At 35.2% G+C, this 21,371-nt stretch overlaps 1 protein-coding gene across 9 annotated transcripts in view; it reads left to right on the plus strand.

The window, feature by feature from the left end:
- Positions 1–21,371, plus strand: part of ZMYND8 (zinc finger, MYND-type containing 8) — a 61,377-nt gene that overhangs the window by 33,637 nt on the left and 6,369 nt on the right. For all 9 annotated transcript variants that reach the window (XR_774493.1, XR_774496.1, XR_774495.1 and 6 more), the window contains exons 8-19: positions 636–691; positions 2,427–2,504; positions 3,389–3,504; positions 4,582–5,063; positions 7,282–7,422; positions 10,994–11,146; positions 12,011–12,514; positions 14,294–14,668; positions 16,761–16,951; positions 18,012–18,092; positions 19,136–19,214; positions 21,034–21,273. Coding sequence is in view for 5 of the 9 variants with exons in the window: in XM_010569681.1 (XP_010567983.1) it covers positions 636–691; positions 2,427–2,504; positions 3,389–3,504; positions 4,582–5,063; positions 7,282–7,422; positions 10,994–11,146; positions 12,011–12,514; positions 14,294–14,668; positions 16,761–16,951; positions 18,012–18,092; positions 19,136–19,214; positions 21,034–21,273 (2,496 nt within the window). In the remaining 4 variants the exon portion in view is untranslated. The remainder of the gene's footprint in view (positions 1–635; positions 692–2,426; positions 2,505–3,388; positions 3,505–4,581; positions 5,064–7,281; positions 7,423–10,993; positions 11,147–12,010; positions 12,515–14,293; positions 14,669–16,760; positions 16,952–18,011; positions 18,093–19,135; positions 19,215–21,033; positions 21,274–21,371) is intronic.

Genomic DNA, 21,371 nt, shown 5'->3' on the forward strand with positions numbered 1-21,371 from the left:
TAAGTATTAATATGTACTTATGTCCTCAGATATGAAACTCTGAAATAGTTGAAGTCATAGAGCAAGTTGTAGACTCTTCTAGTTGGCAAATGCTGAAAGTATCTTCCTGTTAATGATTGCAGTGCCTAAACACAACAGATTATTTTTCTTTGTAGCAACTGGCACACATAAAACTGTAGGACCAAATACAGCCCATGCTGTCATTTGCTCATTCCACCTAAAAAAAAATTCAAATAAGTTAGAATCATAGAATGGTTTGTGTTGTAAGGGACCTTAAAGATCATCTGGTTCCAACCCCCAAGTTGCTTTAGTGTTTTGCATTGTGCAGCACTTTATAGGAGACCTAAAAGAGGAGATCATACAGTGTGTCCCTCACTGAAAGAGTCGTTATCAGTGGTGGGCAGGCTGGAATAGGCTTCAAAAAGGAACATTTAAAGATTGTTACGATGTTATGTTGAGAAGAAAAGTGCCTACCTTCTGCTTTTGCAAGCTTATAGTTTATACATACATGTTTTACATCATCTCTTTAGATGTTCTCTTTTGTCTTTAATGTTAACTTTTAAATCTAAAACCGGTTGATTTTATAATTCTAGCATGACAGTTTTCTTGGTTAAAGCATTTTATTGTTTCCTCAGGAAATCACAAATTGACACAAACAGCAAAAGTCATCATCAAAATCTGTGAGCATGAGGTATGAGTGCCCCAGATTGTTCTGTATTTTTAAAGTGTTCCATTTCATGTACTCGTGAATGAAATAATATGTGTTTTCTAATGTTTGTATTGCATAACCATAATTTTTGTAGGCTTTCTTATGTTTAAATATGCATATCCATGGCCTACAAAACGATTTTTGGCAAGGGCATTGCTAATGTGTCTTCTATCAGGATATTCACTATTTATAGTTAGAGATTTGAAGTGTGGGGAGGGAAGAGAAGAAAAAAAAGTGGACATATGGATTCTGCACAAAGACACCTATTGCCTAAATGAATATTTGGAGTTGGAAAAAGAGTTCCACACCTTCTGATTCATAGATGCATTTTTTTGGTGGTTCTTTTGCTGTAACAATAAGAAATTCCTCTGAATAAATGCAAAAATGCATGCATTCTTAGCTTTTGCACTGTTTTTATTTCAGTGGCAATCCATAATGTTTAGTATTACAAAAACTTGCTATTCTAAATGTAATATATTTGAGCAATATTTCATTTTTTATAAATTATCTGATGATCTGACCCCGTATATTTATGGAAGTGCTTTCTCCATCCCCAGGTTCACACAGCAATATCCATGATTCACATAAATTCTGAGAATTTGTCAGTTCCTAATAGAACAAAATATATGTATGACCTGAGCCTGATACCTTAACTAGTTTATATAATATGAGCATAAGGAGTAAAATACTTTATTTTTGGTTCTGTGTAAATTATGAAATTAAATGCCCAACTGAGATTATATTTTTGCCACTGGAATAAATTATGATAAATAATTCTTTATCACTGGAATAAAAACAACATTAAACAAAGGATGTATTTTTTTGACTGGAGTAAGCAACAGTAGCATACAATCTGAAGAGGGATGTAAAAATGTGACTAATTTATTAACTGGAATGCATACGTTACAGGGGTAGAAAAAGATGGGTGTCTGTCAAAACAGTGTTCGTTTCACAGCAAGTAAATCATAGAATCATTTAGATTGGAAAGGACCTTTAAGATCATTGAGTCCGACTGTAAACCTAACACTGCCAAGTCCACCACTAAACCATGTCCCTAAGTGCTGCATCTACACGTCTTTTAAATACCTCCAGGGACGGTGACTAAACAAACCACTTCCCTGGGCAGCCTGCTCCAACGCTTGACAACCCTTTTGGTGAAGAAATTTTTCCTCATATCCAATCTAAACCTCCCCTGGCACAACTTGAGGCCATTTCCTCTTATTCTATCACTTGTTACTTGATAGAAGAGACCAACCCCCACCTCGCTACAGCCTCCTTTCAGGTGGTTGTAGAGAGCAATAAGTTCTCCCCTGAGACTGCTTTTCTGCAGACTGAACAACCCCAGTTCCCTCAGCCGCTCCTCATAAAACTTGTTCTCTAGACCCTTCACCAGCTTTGTTGCTCTTCTTTGGACATGCTCTAGCACCTCAATGTCTTTCTTATAGTGAGGGACCCAAAACTGAACACGGTATTGGAGGTGCAGCCTCACCAGTGCTGAGTACAGGGGAACGATCGCTTCCCTAGTCCTGCTGGCCACACTATTTCTGATAGAAGCCAGGATGCTATTGGCCTTCTTGACCACCTGGGAAATGCCTATTTATGACCACAAATTTGTGGAAAATTGATGCTAGCTAACTAGACAGGCTAACATAATAATACTGATCACACTTCGGACTCTGTTGAAGCTCTCCAATAACTGTTTGCTTTTTCTTTTCAGATGAATGAAATTGAAGTATGTCCGGAATGTTATTTAGCTGCTTGCCAAAAACGAGAAAATTGGTTTTGTGAGCCTTGTGTAAGTTAAGAATTATGGTATTCTAGTTAATACATTAAACTAGCAGTTCTCCTTTGTTGCTTGTTACCTCCCCATTGTTTTAAACCTATGGTGGTTACTGACTCAAGGAAAGCTGCGGTAGTTTTCCATGTAGCTTGTTCTTGTGCATCATGCTCTTTGTGGAGTCAGATCATCTCAAGATGTTTAGCTGTAAGATTGCATCTTTTCACAAACAGATTGGTTCAGTCAGAAATAACTGTAAAGAGTGTCAGCAACCAGATTGCAAGTTCTCTATCCTCAAATATAAGATATCTGCTCCTGGGTCATCTGTGCTTGCATGTGGTACTTGCACTCGGGGTAAGATTTCTGAAATGTGAATGTCTCTTTCTGCAGGTATGGATCTAAGAATTTAGACTTGATTTTTCTTTCACAACCTATTAATAGGTTGTCTCTTTTCTGTTTTTCTTTAATACTGCACGAAACTTGAGAAGACTACTTAAGATTCTTAAGTAGAAGTGTATATTCCATCAAGTTTTCTCTTGGACTTAAGTGAAAATTAGAGAGTTTGAAAGATTTACCCTGCCCTAACTTATGTTATGCTACATATTTGGAGGGGACTAATAAAAAATAAATAAATAACAGAGTGCAATTACGATGTGTTTAATTGAGATACTTATGGTTTTATGTTTGGGGTTTTTTTATAATTTTATTATTTTGTCATCTCAGGATTTATTCTGTATGTATCAAGTATATGGTAAAATGGAATTTTGTATTTGGCAAGTGCCTTGTGCATGCTGGATCTTTATTGAATCTAAGTAATACATACAATTAAAAAAAAGTGTTTATCAGATTTGAAGGTAATACTGCTTGTATTTTCTTACTGTGTATTTTACCTCTTCCTCTAGAGCAATCCCCACCCTTTGGTCTGGGCTAAACTCAAAGGCTTTCCATTCTGGCCTGCTAAAGCACTGAGGGATAAAGATGGGCAAGTTGATGCCCGTTTCTTTGGCCAACACGACAGGTGGGAATTTAACCAAAGAATGTCTTTGGCTGTACTTACAAAATTCTTGTTGTAATTTTGTGCTCTTAGAGTTTTTGGATCTTGTCTTTTGAACCTTAACCCTAGTAAACTGTACATGCTACAGTATTATATAGTTTTAGTTTCTTACATGAAGTCTGTAGCATGTAATTCATGTGTTTGTAAGATTAGTACATATATAATCTCAGTGAGTATGCAAGTTAATTCCTGTGTCTGGTTTTATGCTGTGGTTCTTAAAGGTAGAAGAGGTCAATGAAGTTGTTTATATTGTCTAAACACTATGGGAATAAACACACAACTGTAGATTTAAAAAATACAGAAAATATAATCCATGTTGAAAATGCCAGTTTTGCTCTGAAAGGAGTTAAGTTTTCTGTGCTTTAGATGGGGAAAGCCATGATGAATACAAGTTGATTTGTCATGAACTGAAAATATAAATCTATACAGTTATAAAAACATGTACTGTAAAAAAATCCAAAAACTATAGCGCCATGAAATAAGTACGTTAAAGTTCCTGGTATTTTAGAATCTTGGAAGGCATGCTTTTAGAGTCTGTGTCATTTAATGATAAATATAGTCTACCCAATACTTGTTCGTAGAACTTTTCTGGGCATTGAGGAGTTTGATCACCCTGACATGGGGTGTAAAATGTTTTTAAGAATGTGCTTGTGAAGCCTTTTTTTTCCTGACCTGCTTTTTATGTTTTTCTGCTAACTATGACAGATGGAAAAACTATTTAGCAATGGTTGTCTTACAGTTACATAGACTATTCTGATTAGGAATATTTTGTCTTATTTGACCAGTGTCTATTCACATCTTATATGTTACTTGGGTAGAGTAAAATAAGCTAGTGATAATCTAAGACATACAATTTACTTACTTAACAAAACTAAGCACTGAACTATTAAAAGAAGAAGGTAGAGATGGTTCTTTGACATGGTCTGAGGTGTTCATATCTTTATGATTAGGCTGAAATAAATCAGTATGTGCACAAAAGTTGCCAATGTCAATCCACAGTGTGAAACGTAGTTATATTATCTTTTTCTGTTTTATATATAGGGCCTGGGTTCCAATAAATAATTGCTACCTCATGTCTAAAGAAATTCCTTTTTCTGTGAAAAAGACTAAAAGCATCTTCAATAGTGCAATGCAAGAAATGGAAGTTTATGTTGATAACATTCGTAGAAAATTTGGAGTATTTAATTACGCACCTTTCCGGACACCATATACTCCCAACAATCAATACCAAATGTTATTAGACCCTGCAAACCCAACTGCTGGAACTGCAAAGACAGACAAACAAGAGAAAATCAAACTGAACTTTGATATGACAGCATCGCCCAAGATTCTAATGAGCAAGTCTATGCTGAGCGGTAGTACTGGTCGTAGGATTTCATTGACAGATATGCCACGGTCACCAATGAGTACAAACTCATCAGTTCACACTGGATCTGATGTTGAACAGGACGCAGAGAAAAAAGCAACTTCCAGTCATTTTAGTGCCAGTGAAGAATCCATGGATTTTATTGAGAAAAATACAGGTAAAAAAAAAAAGGGGGTACAGGACTTTGCATTTGCTTAAGGCACTAGTTTTATTCCATGTACTTTTTAAAGACAGACTGTACTATGACTTGTTTTATGAAGAAATTTTAGAAAAAAAGATGGGTTTAATTTTCAATATCACAGATAAGAAATAATAGTCCTTTCTGTCACATTGAGAAGGAATAATCTTGAACAGTGACCAAACCCCTTCAGTTTAAATAGCAGGAAGTAGTTGTAGCTATCAGAATGAATGGAGAGTGGAAGTTAAATACAGAAAGAGTTAGAATTGTCATGATTAGGAGGTATTCTATTTAAAATGAGCTTAATTTATAGTGTTCCCAACTAAGTAGCTAAAATATGATAAAACCACAGTTCCATAGGGAGAGTGGGTAAAGAAAAAAAGGAGTGTAGAATACAGAATTTGGATTTCTTAGACTTATAATGTAGTCAAATGCTAGCTAATTTTGTGGCACTCAGGCACTTTATCTTAGTTTTTTTCATCCACAAAGTTCATTGCTATGTGAAAAAAATTATGTAGTACATTAATTAATGTGAGTGTTTTGAAACTTTGGGTTTGCTGAAAAGATGTCTGTGTAGAAAACTAAATATGTTCCATTGCAGTTTTTAGATAATATGCCATTTATTTATTATAATCTTATGCATTCTAGCCAATAAAGGCTGAGCTGCAAAACTACCACTGGGTACAGAAGTGTCTTGTGATATGATCCTGTCCATCTTAAGAAAGTGATGACAAAGTAACTGTATGAATTTAAATATATGAAAATACTTGGATTTTTCAGTAGAGTAACATGTCAAAAGGAATAATTCATTTTATACTTAAATTGTCATGTATATATGTATGTACTGCTTTTATACATAAGGTGTAGCTAACAGGTACTGTTTTGTATCTTAAAATATGGAGCTTTTATTATACCACATTATTATTTCTTTATAGTAGTGGAGATGGAGATAATCATGGAAAGTCATATTAAAGCTATTTTGTCAGATAAAAGATGACGACAGATGTTATCCTATTACTCTGGATTCTTGATTATCATAGCAATTCTGGGGAATTTTTCTAACTTTTCCTCAGGCCTTATTATCCTCTATCCTAGTGCATAGAAATGCTGGATTGGACTTAGCAGTTAAACTAGAATATTCAGTTTCCCACCTGGCATTTCTACCTGTATATTGTTACAAATGCTAACTTTTGTAATACTTACTTTATGTATAAACATAGCTGTCCTATTACTGGAATCTGTGTGTTTCTATTAAAATGTAACTGAAATTACTTGTTTGCTGTGAAAAATAACTCAAGTAGTATGACTGCACTATCCTTAGACAAGAATGTTTTTATTTGGATGCCTCTGTTGTGTATTTTGAGTGATACATAGAAAATAACTTGGTAACAGTTACTGAAACAGCAGATATTGCTACCATTTAGGAATCTGAAAATATATAGACAATCATGGATGTACTGGGGAAGGAAAATATGTCCAGTAGTGAGTTTACGGTGACATTTCCAGAGCATTAAGCAGAGATTTAACAGACAGAAATTAGTCTCTTGCTGACAAAAATTAGTCCTTTTTTTTAGGTAATGGTCTGCAGACGCTTTCCTTTCTAGACTGGCTGTTTCCAGAAGTTTGTTTCTGAAACATTATTTCATGGGGATTTTAAAGGCTCAGAGCATAGGATTTTGCTTAAACTCGGTATAAATTAGAATATTCTGTTACCTTATCACAGACATTTGGTCACTGGTCTCCAGCTATACTGAATAAACTTACTATGATTTGTACTTTTAATTCTCTGTTAATGTAGCTAGAAAATGGGGTAGGTGGGATTTTCTATGTTTACTTACGTACATGAATTAAAATAGGTAGCAATTCAGAGTGTCAGAATCTGTTAACATCTAAAATAACCAAATCTTGAAAGCCAGAAACTTTCTGTCACTGCGGACAGAGTGGTTTTGAGGGTAAGCACACATTTTGCCCAACTATGTAGCTGCAATAAAATTATTTTCCTTACAATTTCTTTTGTTCTTAAACTAAAATGAAAGGGATAGTTGCAACTTACAATGAAGGTATAACACAGTGTTGAAATTATTAAACAAAAATCCTTTCCCTGCTCCTGTAGATTTAAAATCTGTTTTGTCCCAGTGAATATGGCTTTATTGTGATTATTTTTAAATCTGTGTTTATTAATTTTGTACTTTTTCAGCTTCTCCAGCACCAACAAGAACGGGTCAAGCAGGGAGCTTGTCAGGCAGCCCCAAACCTTTCTCTCCTCAAGCATCAACACCAATTTCTGCTAAGCAAGAAAGAACTTCCACTCCAGGAAGCATTCTGAATCTTAATCTTGGTTAGTCTTGACCTTTGAAAACCTCATACTGTTATAGCTGAATAAATCACAGTGCCGTCAATGCAACATAATCTGAACAAACTTGCTCGTATGTGGCTTTAAATGAACCAAGGGCTTTAAATGAGGTACCTGTGTAATTATTGTTTCATCAAATACTGTGTTCTTTTTTTGTTTTATAAATGAGAGTTCCTGTTATTGTTTCTTCATGTTGATAAGAGTAAGTAGTTAAAGGATGATTTTTTTCTAGCTGAACTGTACAAATGAATGTTTCTAAACAATAAGTAAGTTTCTACAGGTTGTAATTTACATGAACATTGCTGTTCCTCACCCCTCAGTCGCTCAAGTGAATTGCTGGCAAGGTTTTCTTGTGGCCTTTAGGATTTAGGATTTACTAGGGCTTCTTCTCTCTTCCTGCCTTCATATAACCTTCTCACTGACCATCCCTCTCTAGGGAGATAGATGGATGAAAGGAATTAGCAGATGTCTTGAAACTCCCTAGAAGTAAATTTTGGGATTGTGGAATTTTGAAAGATGGAGTAGGTAAGTACTAAGTTGGTAAAATAGTTTTGAAAGCCAAACGGATGTAAAAGTTTCCTCAGCCATGCTTTGTTCCTGTGAGTATTCTGATTCAGTTCTGGCTACTTTTTACCTCCACATGATATTACATGGAGAAACAGGATTCTGCCACTTGGTATTAGCCAAATACTTAAGGAAGGCTTAGGCTCAAATGCTGAATTCATGTTTTCCATGAGTTACAGATATTCTGATTCTGGATACAAGCTCATTTTCATTTTCATTTTTCAGTGTGTTAATCTATCTGTGTGGACATAACCATAGAATTAGTTTCTTCTGATGCACTGCAGCTGTTTGTCATCTTATCTGAGGTGACAATGCATTTGGAAAAATGTTAAGAAATATGTAGTGCTGCAGTTGTTTGAGCCAGAGATGGGAGACAGCAGCTGGAGCATAGAATATTTTGAATAAATAGTGTGTATTGGAAAATCCGATGTTATGATCCATGAGCAATACATAAAAGAACACCTAGTATGCTTTCAAGTAGAATATCCAGTTATTTTTTCAACTTTAGGGAAGTTTCCTTTGCTAAATATACACTTTAGTGATAGAAATGAAAATGGCAACCCTTCTTCATTTAATAGTGTCAGCTGTGCCAGACATAGATTGATCATTATTGTGTCTCATTGTCATACATAATGTGAATGGGTTTTCTCTCTGAAAAAACAAAAGTGAAAGTCCAAAAACCAAAGATACTTACATACCTTGAGCAGAGTACTAGGAGGACTCAATGATCGTCCTCCAATTCAGCAATAAGGAAAAATAATGGAAATGAGCCATCTGTTGTTACTGGCAGGGTGGATAAATTGAAAACTGGAGGTGTGAATGACCAAGATATACACAGATTGCTTGGAAAAAATACATCCTCCTGATAGTATAGCACCTGTCATTGTGTAACAGAGGCAGAAAAGATAGAAGAAGAAGTTTAACAAGTAAGCAGTGAAAATTTTCAGATCGGTAATGAGAAAAAGTAAAGACTTTGGTCATCAGAACTTGAAGATTTCTCCACAATGGGCTTGTCTGCCCTTTGGCTCTGTTTTCTTTTTACTAATACTTTGACATTAATGAGGCAGATTGGAAATCCAGATCAGTGAGACTTTCTTGTAGGTTAGAGACAGAAATTTGGATTGCAAGACAGGTTCCTTGAGGAGGTATTATAGTGTCTTGTCTTAATCTTCCTCCATTTTCCATTTTTTTTATTCTGTTTGTATCCTGCCATGTAGTTAACTAAGGCTATGAAGGCCTTGAATCAAATTCTGTACAAAAGGTGATATAACCATTACTGCTGTGGAATTAGTGTGGATTGGGTGACATAGTTAGCACAGGAAGAAGAAACCTAACTTAGTAAACATTTCCAGTACAAGGAACAAATTTTTCAAAAGTACTTAAGTGACTTAATACCTTCATTTTTATTTTCAAAATTTACACTGCACTGAAAGTGATGGAGTTTGTATTATGTTTAGTCTCTTTCAGAATGTATATGTGACATGAAGAGTGTGAAATTCAGTATTACTTTGATGACCATTTCGCTGGGACTAGAAAGGAGGGTTAAATGTTATTTAGACTGAATTTGTCTGTGTTATAATTCGTATATACTACAAGCCAGGATGATCCAAATTATAGCCTGTATATTTGCCTTGTGGGATTGCACCACACAAGTTGCTGCCTCTCTCTAGAGGAGCTCCTGTTTTAGCAGTAAACAAATACTGCATGAATACTTGAATGGTTCCTTCTGTACCTGCTCTATCTGTAATATAGATTCTGTTTGCAGCCAGGTAGGAGATAGAATGGCCAAGTGTGACTGAGACAACTGTACTGCTAAGTTGAGTCATTATGTACTATGGCTCGTAAATGTTGTGTGGAATGTGCCTTGATACTAAGTTCAAACTTGTAAAGAATGTCCAGTCAGAGGAATCATTGTTTCAGCCCTTTGTATTTATTTCACTTTCCTTTGAGTTGTGCATCACAAAAAACATCTTGAAAATATACGTTGTTTGTTTTTTTGGTGTTGTTTTGTTTTTTAAGTAAAATACGCCAATACTGTGACATCTTTAACTGCTGTGGAATGAAACTCTAAATGAAGCACAAATGCACATTGTGCCAGTGTTGCCTTTTGTCTTCTCCAAGGCCTCTGTCCTTTTCCAGTATATGACATTGGCTCTTTTGATCCTACCATGAGCCAGTTCAAGCAGCTAAACTGGCCAAACCTAATTCTTCTCTCCATTCCTTCCCCCTTCTTCATGTCTTCTTCCTGCTCACCCAAACAAGCAACTAACTCCAGACTGGTTTAGTGCCCTTAGCACTAATGGAGCATCAGCCCTGTTGGCAAAGAGTAAAAGATAGGACTGTGCTACAGAAATATAACCTCTGAAATTGAAAAATTGAAGCAAAAATGTGAAAGTTGGTTGCTAAGACAGTTTTAGCTTTAGCGCTGTAGTCTGTACTCTTTGCAGACAGATCTGTATGTTCCAGAGTGAAAATTCACTGTGTATAGGAGAACTCAAGAGAAGGTTTTGCTGACATACATTGAAAAATTTATTATTTTATCTTAAATTCACTAACCTATTTAGTGTAGTGTAACAATCCACATTTTTATTTCTGTTCTCATGACCTACCTTTTAAATGGTGAGGATTTTTATTCCTATTTAATTTTCTCTGTGAACGTATTACTACTAGTAGTAAATAACGGCAGTAGCTTACTAGAAGTGCTATCGGACAGCTTACAGACCTTAATGATGATTTCTTGCTTAATTTCACATTGACAGAGAAAACATCCACATAATTGATGCATGTGTTTTGTATGTGAAATAGGTAGTATCAGAGAGGAAGAATCCGTTGTTTGTAGTAAAGTAATTTTAGAATTATTATTTAGCTTGTAATTATAAAGGAAGTGAAATATATTTCAGATTGTCTGCATTGTTACTCAGTAAAATTTGTCTAATCTGGATAGTGATCTCTTTTCTTGTTGTAAAATATTTTTCTTTGTTCCTTTTTCTAGATCGTAGCAAAGCTGAGATGGATCTGAAAGAGTTGAGTGAGTCAGTCCAACAGCAAACCACTCCTGTGCAACTCATTTCACCAAAACGACAGATACGTAGTAGGTTCCAGCTTAATCTTGACAAGACAATAGAGAGTTGTAAAGCACAACTTGGTAAGTATATCTCAAGAATATAGTGGACATCTGAAGGATATACTTGAGGAAATTCTGAATTGGGAGTTTAAAATAAGTTTTTTCAATAGTAAAACCTTAAATACTTTATGCATTAAAACAAGAGTAGAGGATATTTGAACTCTTTGAGGCAAGTAGAATGCACTGAACTAGCTTAATTTAAAATACAGTGAGACATGATGTTTCAAAATTTTGTCCAAAAGCTTTCATCTTTTAATCTGTTTTTGTACCATTCTGATGTAGATAGTATAACAGAATTAAAGTCTTAATATTTGCTTTGTAAATTGAAAAATTCAGGAATTGTACCTAACTTATATCCGTTGCACAAATTAGTATATCTAGTCACGCAGGAGCTGAATGCTGTTAGAACCCTTAGTGTTGTCTAGCGCTTAATTGAAGATGTTCTAGACACTAAAAAAATTAGAGATTCTCCTTGCAAAAGTTACGCAGTCTAAAATTGATTTTGCAAACATGCATGTAGGTAACTTTAATCAGGTGAATAGTGTTACTGATTTTAAGGTGGTTTCTTGTGGATAAAAATAATTCCTCTTTGCATTGCCAGCATTGGGTCATGAGTTGAACAAAGCAGCTTGCAGGTAGTGGAAAAAAGCAGTCAAAGGAGGGCCATTGAATGAAATAAAAATATGAATTGGAATATATGGAAGGTAATCCTTATATGTTCTGGTATTGTAAGGTAGGGCACTAAGGGAAGTGTTTATAGCTTAAGGACTGATAATTAATGTAATGGTATGTATACACCTTGTTTCAGTATACAGAGTATTTTTTTTTTCATAACGTCAGTCAGTCTGATGTCAGCATGGAATGTATTTTCCTCCCCACAATTAGGAATAAATGAAATATCTGAAGCTGTTTATACTGCAGTAGAACACAGTGACTCTGAAGATTCTGAAAAATCTGACACCAGTGACAGTGAATATAGTGATGAGGATCAGAAATCAAAGAATGATCAAGAAGATGGAGAGGACAAAGAAGGTACAAGAAGTGACAAAGAATCATTGAGCTTGAAAAAAAAACCTAAGCCCGCAGCACAGAATGAAGACAAGGAGGAACTTAAAAGCACAAGTCCAGAAGTGGAGAAAACAGATGACCTGGTCAAAGAGAAGGCAATTACAGACACTGAAAAAGAATTTTCTGAAAAGGGAAAAAGTTTACAGCATCCTGCAAAAGAAAAACTGAAAGGTAAAGATGAAACAGACTCTCCAACTGTGCATCTAGGACTGGACTCTGATTCTGAGAGTGAACTTGTCATCGATCTAGGAGATGATCATTGTGGCCGTGAAGGAAGGAAAACCAAGAAAGAATCTAAAGAACCTCCTCCTAAACAAGATGGTAGGATTAAATTCTTTCCTTCCTTTTTTTCTTCTGTTCTGTAGGACTGTTATCGAAGCCAGAGTTGTTACCTTTATTTTTGCGTTAAGGTAAAAATTTCTGTACTAAAACAATTCTAGGAATAATTTTTCATTCTTTGGGACTATGAAAAATTTTTCAGTCCCTGTTATAGTTTCTGGTTTAAATAAAATATGTTTCATTGAGTTTCCTTTCAGCAGTGTAGAACTAGGAATATCTGTGATATTTGTTCTGTGACAAATGTAGAATTTATTCAGCAATTTTTATGACTTTCAGTTGAATCTTTACATTTCCATAGCCCTCCCAAAATGGCAGGTATAGAAGAAGTTGGAACTTATCAAACATACAAATTGCATAAGGTCCCATTGAAATCAATGTAAGTGCTCTCAGTAATAATCAAAAGAACAGCTAAATTACATGTATTGTCCCTGAGATATTGTCCCTTGTTTCTATGTGTTGCTAAAAGAGGAAAGCCATCTCAGTTAATGAGTAAAGTGCTTTTGCTAAGCTTGTTCTGTATGTTAGCCTTTTGACAAAACAAAATAGAAAACCAGATTTAAATTGGTTGGATTGAAAAGTATTTTATTCTTCATATAACTTTCTCTTCTTGTCTCTATTTTATAGCGTGTTGGCTCAATCATTTTATTTAAAACTGTTTTCAATCAGTTAACTAAGAATACTTTAGAAGACAACTTAATGCTTCTGAATTTTGAATCATAAAACAAGAATTTAATGGAAAATTTTATTACGAGATAATCAAGAAAATAGGCTTATAAACTAAAAACAGAATTGTAATTTTGGGGAGTCTATATTGACTGATTCTAGATTTATTTAAAAATTTATGAAGCAAGGCAGCTTTATGAATTTCAGAATCACTGATTCATATATTACTAGTCGCCTAAACCAGTGATGGTTGAAATAATAAGTGATCCTAAAATTTTACTTTGATATAGAGGCAAAAGAATAATAAATATTCTGAGTGAAATAAAAAAATGGATGTAAATATTTATATATATAGAGAGAGAGACCTATATGAATATATTCTAGACATAATTTGTGTCCTGTCCATGACTCCAAGGCCTCTACCTTTACTTGTGGCTATGAGATACTAAAATGCCTTGGTCCAGAAAAGAGATCTGATGCATGCAAATGTGAAGGTCTTCACTCCCTTTCCAGAAATGTGTCAATGCAACAGCCTTCTCTTTCAGACATGTTTTTCCTGGCCACAGCTTTGGAAGAATCATCCAATTTCTAAATTGATCTGATATGTGGAACAATCAACTATAAACTCTGGAAGATTTTCGAGTAAACATAGATATCTTAAATACACTGTATATTTGGTTGTCAGTGCCAGTTCACCTTTGTTCAGAAAGTTTTTAGTATGCTATTCCTTCAGTTATTGTTCAGTCATTGTGCCTTTTGAATGTATTTTTCTCCTGAGAAATTGGGATGACAGGTGTAAGTGGTAACCCAGAAACATCCTAACAAATGCTAACCTTTCATATATCTTCCGAAGGAGGTCAGGCTGGTTTTTCTGGGTTTTGTACTTTTTGTTTTGGTTTCCTTAATGACTGACACTTTTAAATTGCCACCAACTTCAACTAGACTGAAATGAGTTTACTTGTAGAATATCAATTACCTTTTGAGGAAAATAATTCAAAGTAGACTGGAAGGTGCATATGGCTCTTCCAAAAATCAGATGGAAAATTATGAAAGGGATGTGTTGGTGAAAAGCTGGCATTACGTTTTATGGTTGTTTAGTTGTAGGTAAAACTCCACCTTCCTCCAGTGCAAGCACCCAGCCTCTGCCAGAAACTCCAGTACTTACCCGCTCTGCAGCCCAGACTCCACCAGCTGGTGTGACAGCAACTACTAGTGCTTCTTCTACTGTTAGTGCTCCATCTGCAGCCACTGGAAGCCCTGTGAAAAAGCAGAGGCCTCTGCTGCCTAAGGAAACTGCCCCTGCTGTGCAGCGGGTAGTGTGGAATTCTTCAAATAAATTTCAGACATCGTCTCAGAAATGGCACATGCAGAAGGTGCAGAGACAGCAGCAACAGCAGCAGAGCCAGCAGTCTCAGTCACAGCAACCTCAGTCCTCTCAAGGGACAAGATATCAGACAAGACAAGCAGTTAAAGGTATACACTTTCTAACTCAATGTGCCTGTGATGCCATAATTCCCCAGTAGTGATCTCAGTGCTCCAAGGCTGCCCAACCAGGAGTTCTTCCATATAAACAAAATCTCAAAGTGTGGTTCTGCTCTGATAACTGACTTTAAAATACAACAACTTACTCACCATACCTGCTCCTTCTGGTGTGTATTTATTTTAATGACAAAAAGTTTGTGTGTGTATCTGTATAAATATTTTTGTCATTCTTAGCCATCATAGATTTGGGAGAGTGAACTGAATTATTTTTCTGCATTATATGATAAAACCATTAACTATTCCACTTGCATGATGACCACTATCACCTCAATATATACAAACTGGATCCAGTTTTATCTGACAAGAAGCTGATCTGCAGGTTTTCATAGAGTATAATTTGACAACAATGAAATTACCTAGGCTACATTTGTCTTTGAAATCCCCGTTGCTGAACTCTTAACAAGACTTTGATGCTAGTTTGCTGACCAAACAGCCGTGGCATTTTAGAATGTTTTCACAACTGTTTTCTTACCATCCCTTTGCCGGAGCTTTTGCTAGTAGTAGGCACATGGTAATATCAGCCATGTTTCTGTTGCTTCACTTCACAGAACAGCAGCTTGATGTAAATCTAGCTTCATTTGTAATTTCAAGTTAATAAACGGAACTGTTTACTGGTGTGCCTGAAGAAGAGAGATTCTCCATTCTGCTAACATTGCTGGCAAGCCAGTAATTTCATACAGAAGAGAGGTTTGGGTAATGGGTCATGTACAAATGTTTACCAGAGGCACATTTCTCAGGTCCCAAACTGCTTTTGTGACTGTCACTTAAGAAGTGTTGAAGAAGCGGTATCTTTCTACTTGTAGACTGCACAGATTTGATACAGAAAGATTCAGTGAGAAAAACAAATGTGAAACTTGGTGAAGTCTTATTTTTAATAGAATCGTACTTTAATATAAGAGCTTAATAATATGGGCTGAACTTTAAATGTTCAGCCTATGAGTTTGTTTTATCGATATGTTTGCTATTGAGTGCATCATAGCAATGTTCCATCTTAAATATTATATTCTAGAAATATATTAAATGAAAACTATAAAATTTATAGATTTCTTATATACTGAATTGGCGTAAACAAAAATATAGTATGTAGAGATAAATATGAGTAACTTTTTTATTTCAGTAATTCCTGTTTTGAGTATATTGGCAATGAAGACATCTTTTATAATATGAATCATTAAAAACAGATTGAAAATTATTGTCCTAAAAATACATATATTTTTTTAAAAATATTTAAGGCAGATAAGTTATTAGGGATGAAAAGCTGAGGGTGTTTGCATTTTGATTTGTACTCTTACTTTTTAATTACTCACTGATTAAGATTATTTGAAATACTGACCAAAGATGAGAAAACTTTTCTTATCCTGTTTGAGTTCACAGTATGAATAACTTCTTTGCTTTAATGAGTTAATCTAATGTTGCTTTGCAGCCAACCAAGGGCTAATGTTGATCTGAATATATGTATATTAAACATGTTGCAACACTAATAATAATTAGTAGCATTAATAACAAAAGAATGGGAATAACACCAGGAAGTATTACTAAAGTAGGCTTTCTTCAACAGTGGCTCACTAAACCTTGCTTCAAAGCAAAAAGAAAATAAATTAAATAATATGTTTCAAAATTATGGCAAATGAAAATGTCAAAGTCTAACTTAAGCTCATACATATGATATTATTTGGGAGTTCTCCAAACTGAGAGGTTAGGAAGTGAATTCCTAGGAAGTGGGATGGAAAAGTCCCAAAACGGGAGGAATACAGACCCGAGGAAGACTTTTACATTGGCCAGTCTATAATAGTAATTTTCAAAGATGCATTTGCTTCATTACCTTTAAGCCTTACAATTATGTACAAGTTCAGTGGCTGGGCACTGTATAATTAATTGATTAAATGGCACCATTGTATAAATAAGATAAATCTTTGAAAAGGTTAGGTGCGCACATTTAAGTTAGACATTAAAGTTAGAAGTTTGCCTATTTATTTTCATAATTGTTTATGTGATTGATCCGCTGTATGTTCTCTTTCCTTAGCTGTGCAGCAAAAAGAGATCACCCAGAGCACTTCCACATCCACTATAACCTTGGTTACAAGTACTCAACCTATTTCTATGGTTACCAGTTCTGGATCTGCAAGTACACTTTCTTCCTCAGTTAATACAGACTTGCCAATTGCAACAGCTTCAGCTGATGTGGCTGCAGATATTGCTAAATACACTAGCAAAGTAAGTTCTTGAGCAAGGTTTTCTTGAAATTTTATTTCGAACATTTTTGACATTTCAGATTCTGAAATAGCTTTATTTTCCAGTTGTCATATGTTTCAAATTCATTCTATTAGGTAGGAACAGCTAGATTTTTGACGAGAGTGCTGAACCATCTTTTTGGAGCTGGCTGAATGCTGCCGTTCCAAATCAGAGTGTGTATATGATAGGCTTCAGCTGCTCAGACACTTTAGAACCTTTCCTTCTCAAGCTCCTCCATTGCTGCTTCTTATTTATGTTGCATTGTGTTTTAGACCATTTTCTCTGTTTTCTCCTGAAGTTGTAGATACCTCTCACCATCATATTTACAGTAAACATTAATATTTCTTCATCTGTGTCCAGTAATACATACACAGAAATGTACTTTTGTTTTAAAACACTGTATAGCTTTATCAGATGGTAACTTGTCGTAAGTGTGTATTCATGTATTAGAACAGAAGCTAAGTTGTCAAAGGGAAAATGTGGTGTAATACTTGTATCATAATAGTGACAGTGGGGCATGGGACATTAGCTTTTTATATATTCTCTTAGATGTTTAAATTTAAAAAATCAACGTGAATACTGTATAAGGAAATAAAGTTGAGTACCCAGGCATTAAAAGCACCAGAATTAATCTTGACTGTCAACTTTCAGTGTTCTCATTCAACCATACAGCCTTGGTGGGATTGTCACTGGTCAGCAATGTCAGTAAATGTCTTTTTTTATTTTTTTGCATTGAGTTTCTTCCCCAAATTCATGGTATTTTTTTTTTTTTGTTTGCAAATTATATCAATGGCAATTCTTGGAAAAGTAGGAGGTCAAGCAGTTCACCAGTTCAGGACATTTAAAAATCAGAGTCCTGATCAAAAGTGTTGTGTTCTACCTTCTAAATAGTCCTCTAAAAGTAGACCCAGATAAATATATAGAGAGATATGGGCCGCTGTTGATAGTAATATAAGTTCACATTAGAGTGGTTGAAAGGAAGTGAAAGTGGGTATCTGTTAAAAATATATACCAAAGAAATTTTTTTTTTTTTGTCTTTCAGATGATGGATGCCATTAAAGGAACAATGACTGAAATATATAATGACCTTTCAAAAAATACTACTGGAAGTACAATAGCAGAGGTTAGTGTAATATAGAACAAAAAAATACTGCTTGTATTTTAACTTTGAAAGTTGCAAAATAGTATTTTTATATATAAAAGTACCATATAACTATACCTACAAATTATTATATATTGAGACTGTCTAGAGATACTAATTTCTATGCTGTTTTAGAAGTAACGATTAGATGGGCTCTATCGGATGGGCTCTAAGATAAGCAGTAAGCCATCAAGCCCAGATCCTTAAAGCTTCTGTTGAGGATTTAATTTTGTGTCACCTTGTTTAAAATCAGAAATTATGTCATTTTTTGAAAGTATCTTTTTTTAAACCATGTATTTGTCCACCAGAGGAAGAAGATTTTAATTTACTTCTAGTGCAGCAGCTTATTCCAGTTATGTGATTATGACCATAGTTTTTTAAAATACTTTAATACTTTTTGCCTTTTTTATGAAATGCTATATATTCCTTTTAATTGTCTCCAAATTTAGTACATAGTATCTTCTAAGTGTTATCTCTAAACTTGGAAAAAGCAGATTAAGCAGTGTAAACTAAGTACAAATGTGAACAAATAAAGCTCAGAGTTAAACGTGTTTTAACCAACATAAGGCAGTCAGAATTTTGAGCAATTATATTTGTATTCCCAATCCATAGTGAATTAAAAACTTGCTTTCCTAATCCTCATCTAGTTAAAAAGAAAATAAAATAAATGAAATGTCATACTAGTAAATGCAAACAAAACCGAGGAATAGGTTTTTGATTCCAGTCAGAGAAATTTGAGACTTAACTAATTTCAGAGGAAGCAGGAGCAAGTTTAATAGAAGTGCTTTTTGTTTTCAAACAATCCTGTACTTTTTATGGTATGCAAATCTAGCAAACAAATGTTTAGAATACTTCAGACTTTGGTTTAGGGTTTACTATGGTCTTGTCCTCCTGTTAATATGGAGGAGCCTTGATGTAAGTGATGATCAGGCTCTTTGCTTTGAGCATGTTTTTCTGTATAATAATTATGTATTATGGACTGCACCCTGTTTATTATTACTAACTATTGAATTTTTAACATCTAGATTCGGCGTTTGAGGATTGAGATAGAAAAACTTCAATGGTTACATCAACAGGAACTCTCAGAAATGAAGCATAATCTAGGTATGAAAATGACAGTCCAAAACAGTGTGTCAGGCATTGTCCTAAATAGAAAATCCAAATGCTTATAGTATGTATTACCTTCATCATGTGATACTACAAGTTGTCCAAGAGAACGACAGAAAACCTTATATAATGTGCTGTGCTGATGTTAGCAGACACCTTTTGAGTATGTACACAAAGTTACTTTATCTGTGCATATCAAACAACAGGTGTTCAGCCCTCTGAGCCAAATTTAGGCTAAAGAGAGCTTTTGATAGGACAGAATAACTCTTTATTTTATGCATCACGGGATAATCCCTCTTCATGAGATATTTTATGCTGATTATTTTGTACTAATTCTCATATGAACCAAGTTCTGTTAATATAGCCACTGGGGGAACCTGCTTCCTCTGGTATCTTTGTAGATTGTAGCTGACATTTTGGTTCAGATCAGCTGTCAGTGTATATACTTCTTTATTTATTTAAAGTGAATAGATAACCTTGACTCAATCTTGGTGCCAGACAGTCAGTGAAATAAAGTCAAAAATCTACCTTAAACAGATAAAAGAATGTACCTCCTAGGAGGGGGATTTTCATCTCTGCATTCACTCAACCATATGTGCAGGAAATGAAACCATGGTCAAAATGTGATTCCTCTTAAATTATCTTTTTTAATGCACTGACGGGGAAGAAGGTTGCAATGGCATGATCCAGTCTCCTTTAAGCTACGTGCAGTCCAAACAGCCTTAGGACTGTGTAATACAGCGTCCTCATCCACTTTTTTACTCTCTTTTTGCAAAGCACATCTGGAATCAAAGTGAATTAAGGGCTCAGTAACTCCATATTCAGACTCATGTCTTTGGTTTATTAGTAACATTTTGCTCTTTCAAATCAGGGTACACCAGTTTTTCCACGGCTGCAGTCCAGTTATAGCATTCTTTGGAATTCCTTGGGTATGGCAACAGTTCATCTGCAACTCGCAGAACTGAATGTCTACGTGTGCTCAGAAACAAAAGAAAAATCCTTTAAACCCTTTGTTACCAGTCTTAAGCTGCTGATTTAAATAAACACCTTTATCAGTGTTTTGAAAGTATGTCAACTTCGGAGTTTTTCAGATGACTCAAAGATTCATCCTGAGTCAAGATGGCTAGAATTGGAATGCTTTATTTGTATTTGCCCACTTCCTTGAAGATTCTCTCAAGCCCTCTTTCACTCATAGTCACTCATAGTGACTGAGGTGTATCAATTTATAACTGCATTAATAGTGGGTGGCTCTCAGAGCAATCCTGAAGTAAGACTCAAATGTACAGCTTGAATCACATAGTGATGAGTTTTTACAACTTTGTCAGTGTCCCTCTTGGAACTTCCACATTTTTCTTTGTAAAGAAACCAAGACATAATGAACAAATTATTTGCTTTTACTTATTTATGAGACAAGAGAAGAAATATAATTCTCTGTATTTTTGGAATATTGGAGCAGAACAAAAGTTTGGGCTTGTAAAGACAAAGTATGATAGCAGCAGCTGCATACATCCTTGTTGTGTTTATGCTGTGCCCAGTACACCCGGATTCTGATCCTTTCTGGGACATCGAGAACTAAAGTGTTAAGCAAATGGAAGGTAACGGTTAAGGGTAAAGACCATGGTGCCAGAATAAGAAAAGAAGATGGAAGACTTTCATTTGCTGAGTAGGTATGAAAGAGAGATGCCCAAACTCAGGGAGTATTTTGATTGTTAGTTTTAATTTCATATTGTCTTTAAACTCATGAAAACTATTGTTTTGCACCTTGCTGTTGGGGGGTGGAAAATGCAAAACTCATCTTTCTTTGCATTTTGAGTAGAACTGACAATGGCTGAAATGCGTCAGAGTCTAGAACAAGAACGAGATCGTTTGATTGCTGAGGTGAAGAAGCAGCTGGAGTTGGAAAAGCAGCAAGCAGTGGATGAAACTAAAAAGAAGCAGTGGTGTGCTAATTGCAAGAAAGAGGCCATTTTTTATTGCTGTTGGAATACTAGCTACTGTGACTATCCCTGCCAACAAGCTCACTGGCCTGAGCATATGAAATCTTGCACACAGTCAGGTAATCTTGCTCTGGGTTGCCTGTTTCACAGCTGAGGGGGTTAGGGTGCGTGGATTACACAGTGACTGAATATTCTTCATTTGTATGGGTGCAGATGT

Source organism: Haliaeetus leucocephalus, unplaced genomic scaffold, assembly GCF_000737465.1.
Source record: "Haliaeetus leucocephalus isolate CR32 unplaced genomic scaffold, Haliaeetus_leucocephalus-4.0 Scaffold273, whole genome shotgun sequence".
In the NCBI taxonomy this organism is placed as follows: domain Eukaryota; kingdom Metazoa; phylum Chordata; class Aves; order Accipitriformes; family Accipitridae; genus Haliaeetus; species Haliaeetus leucocephalus.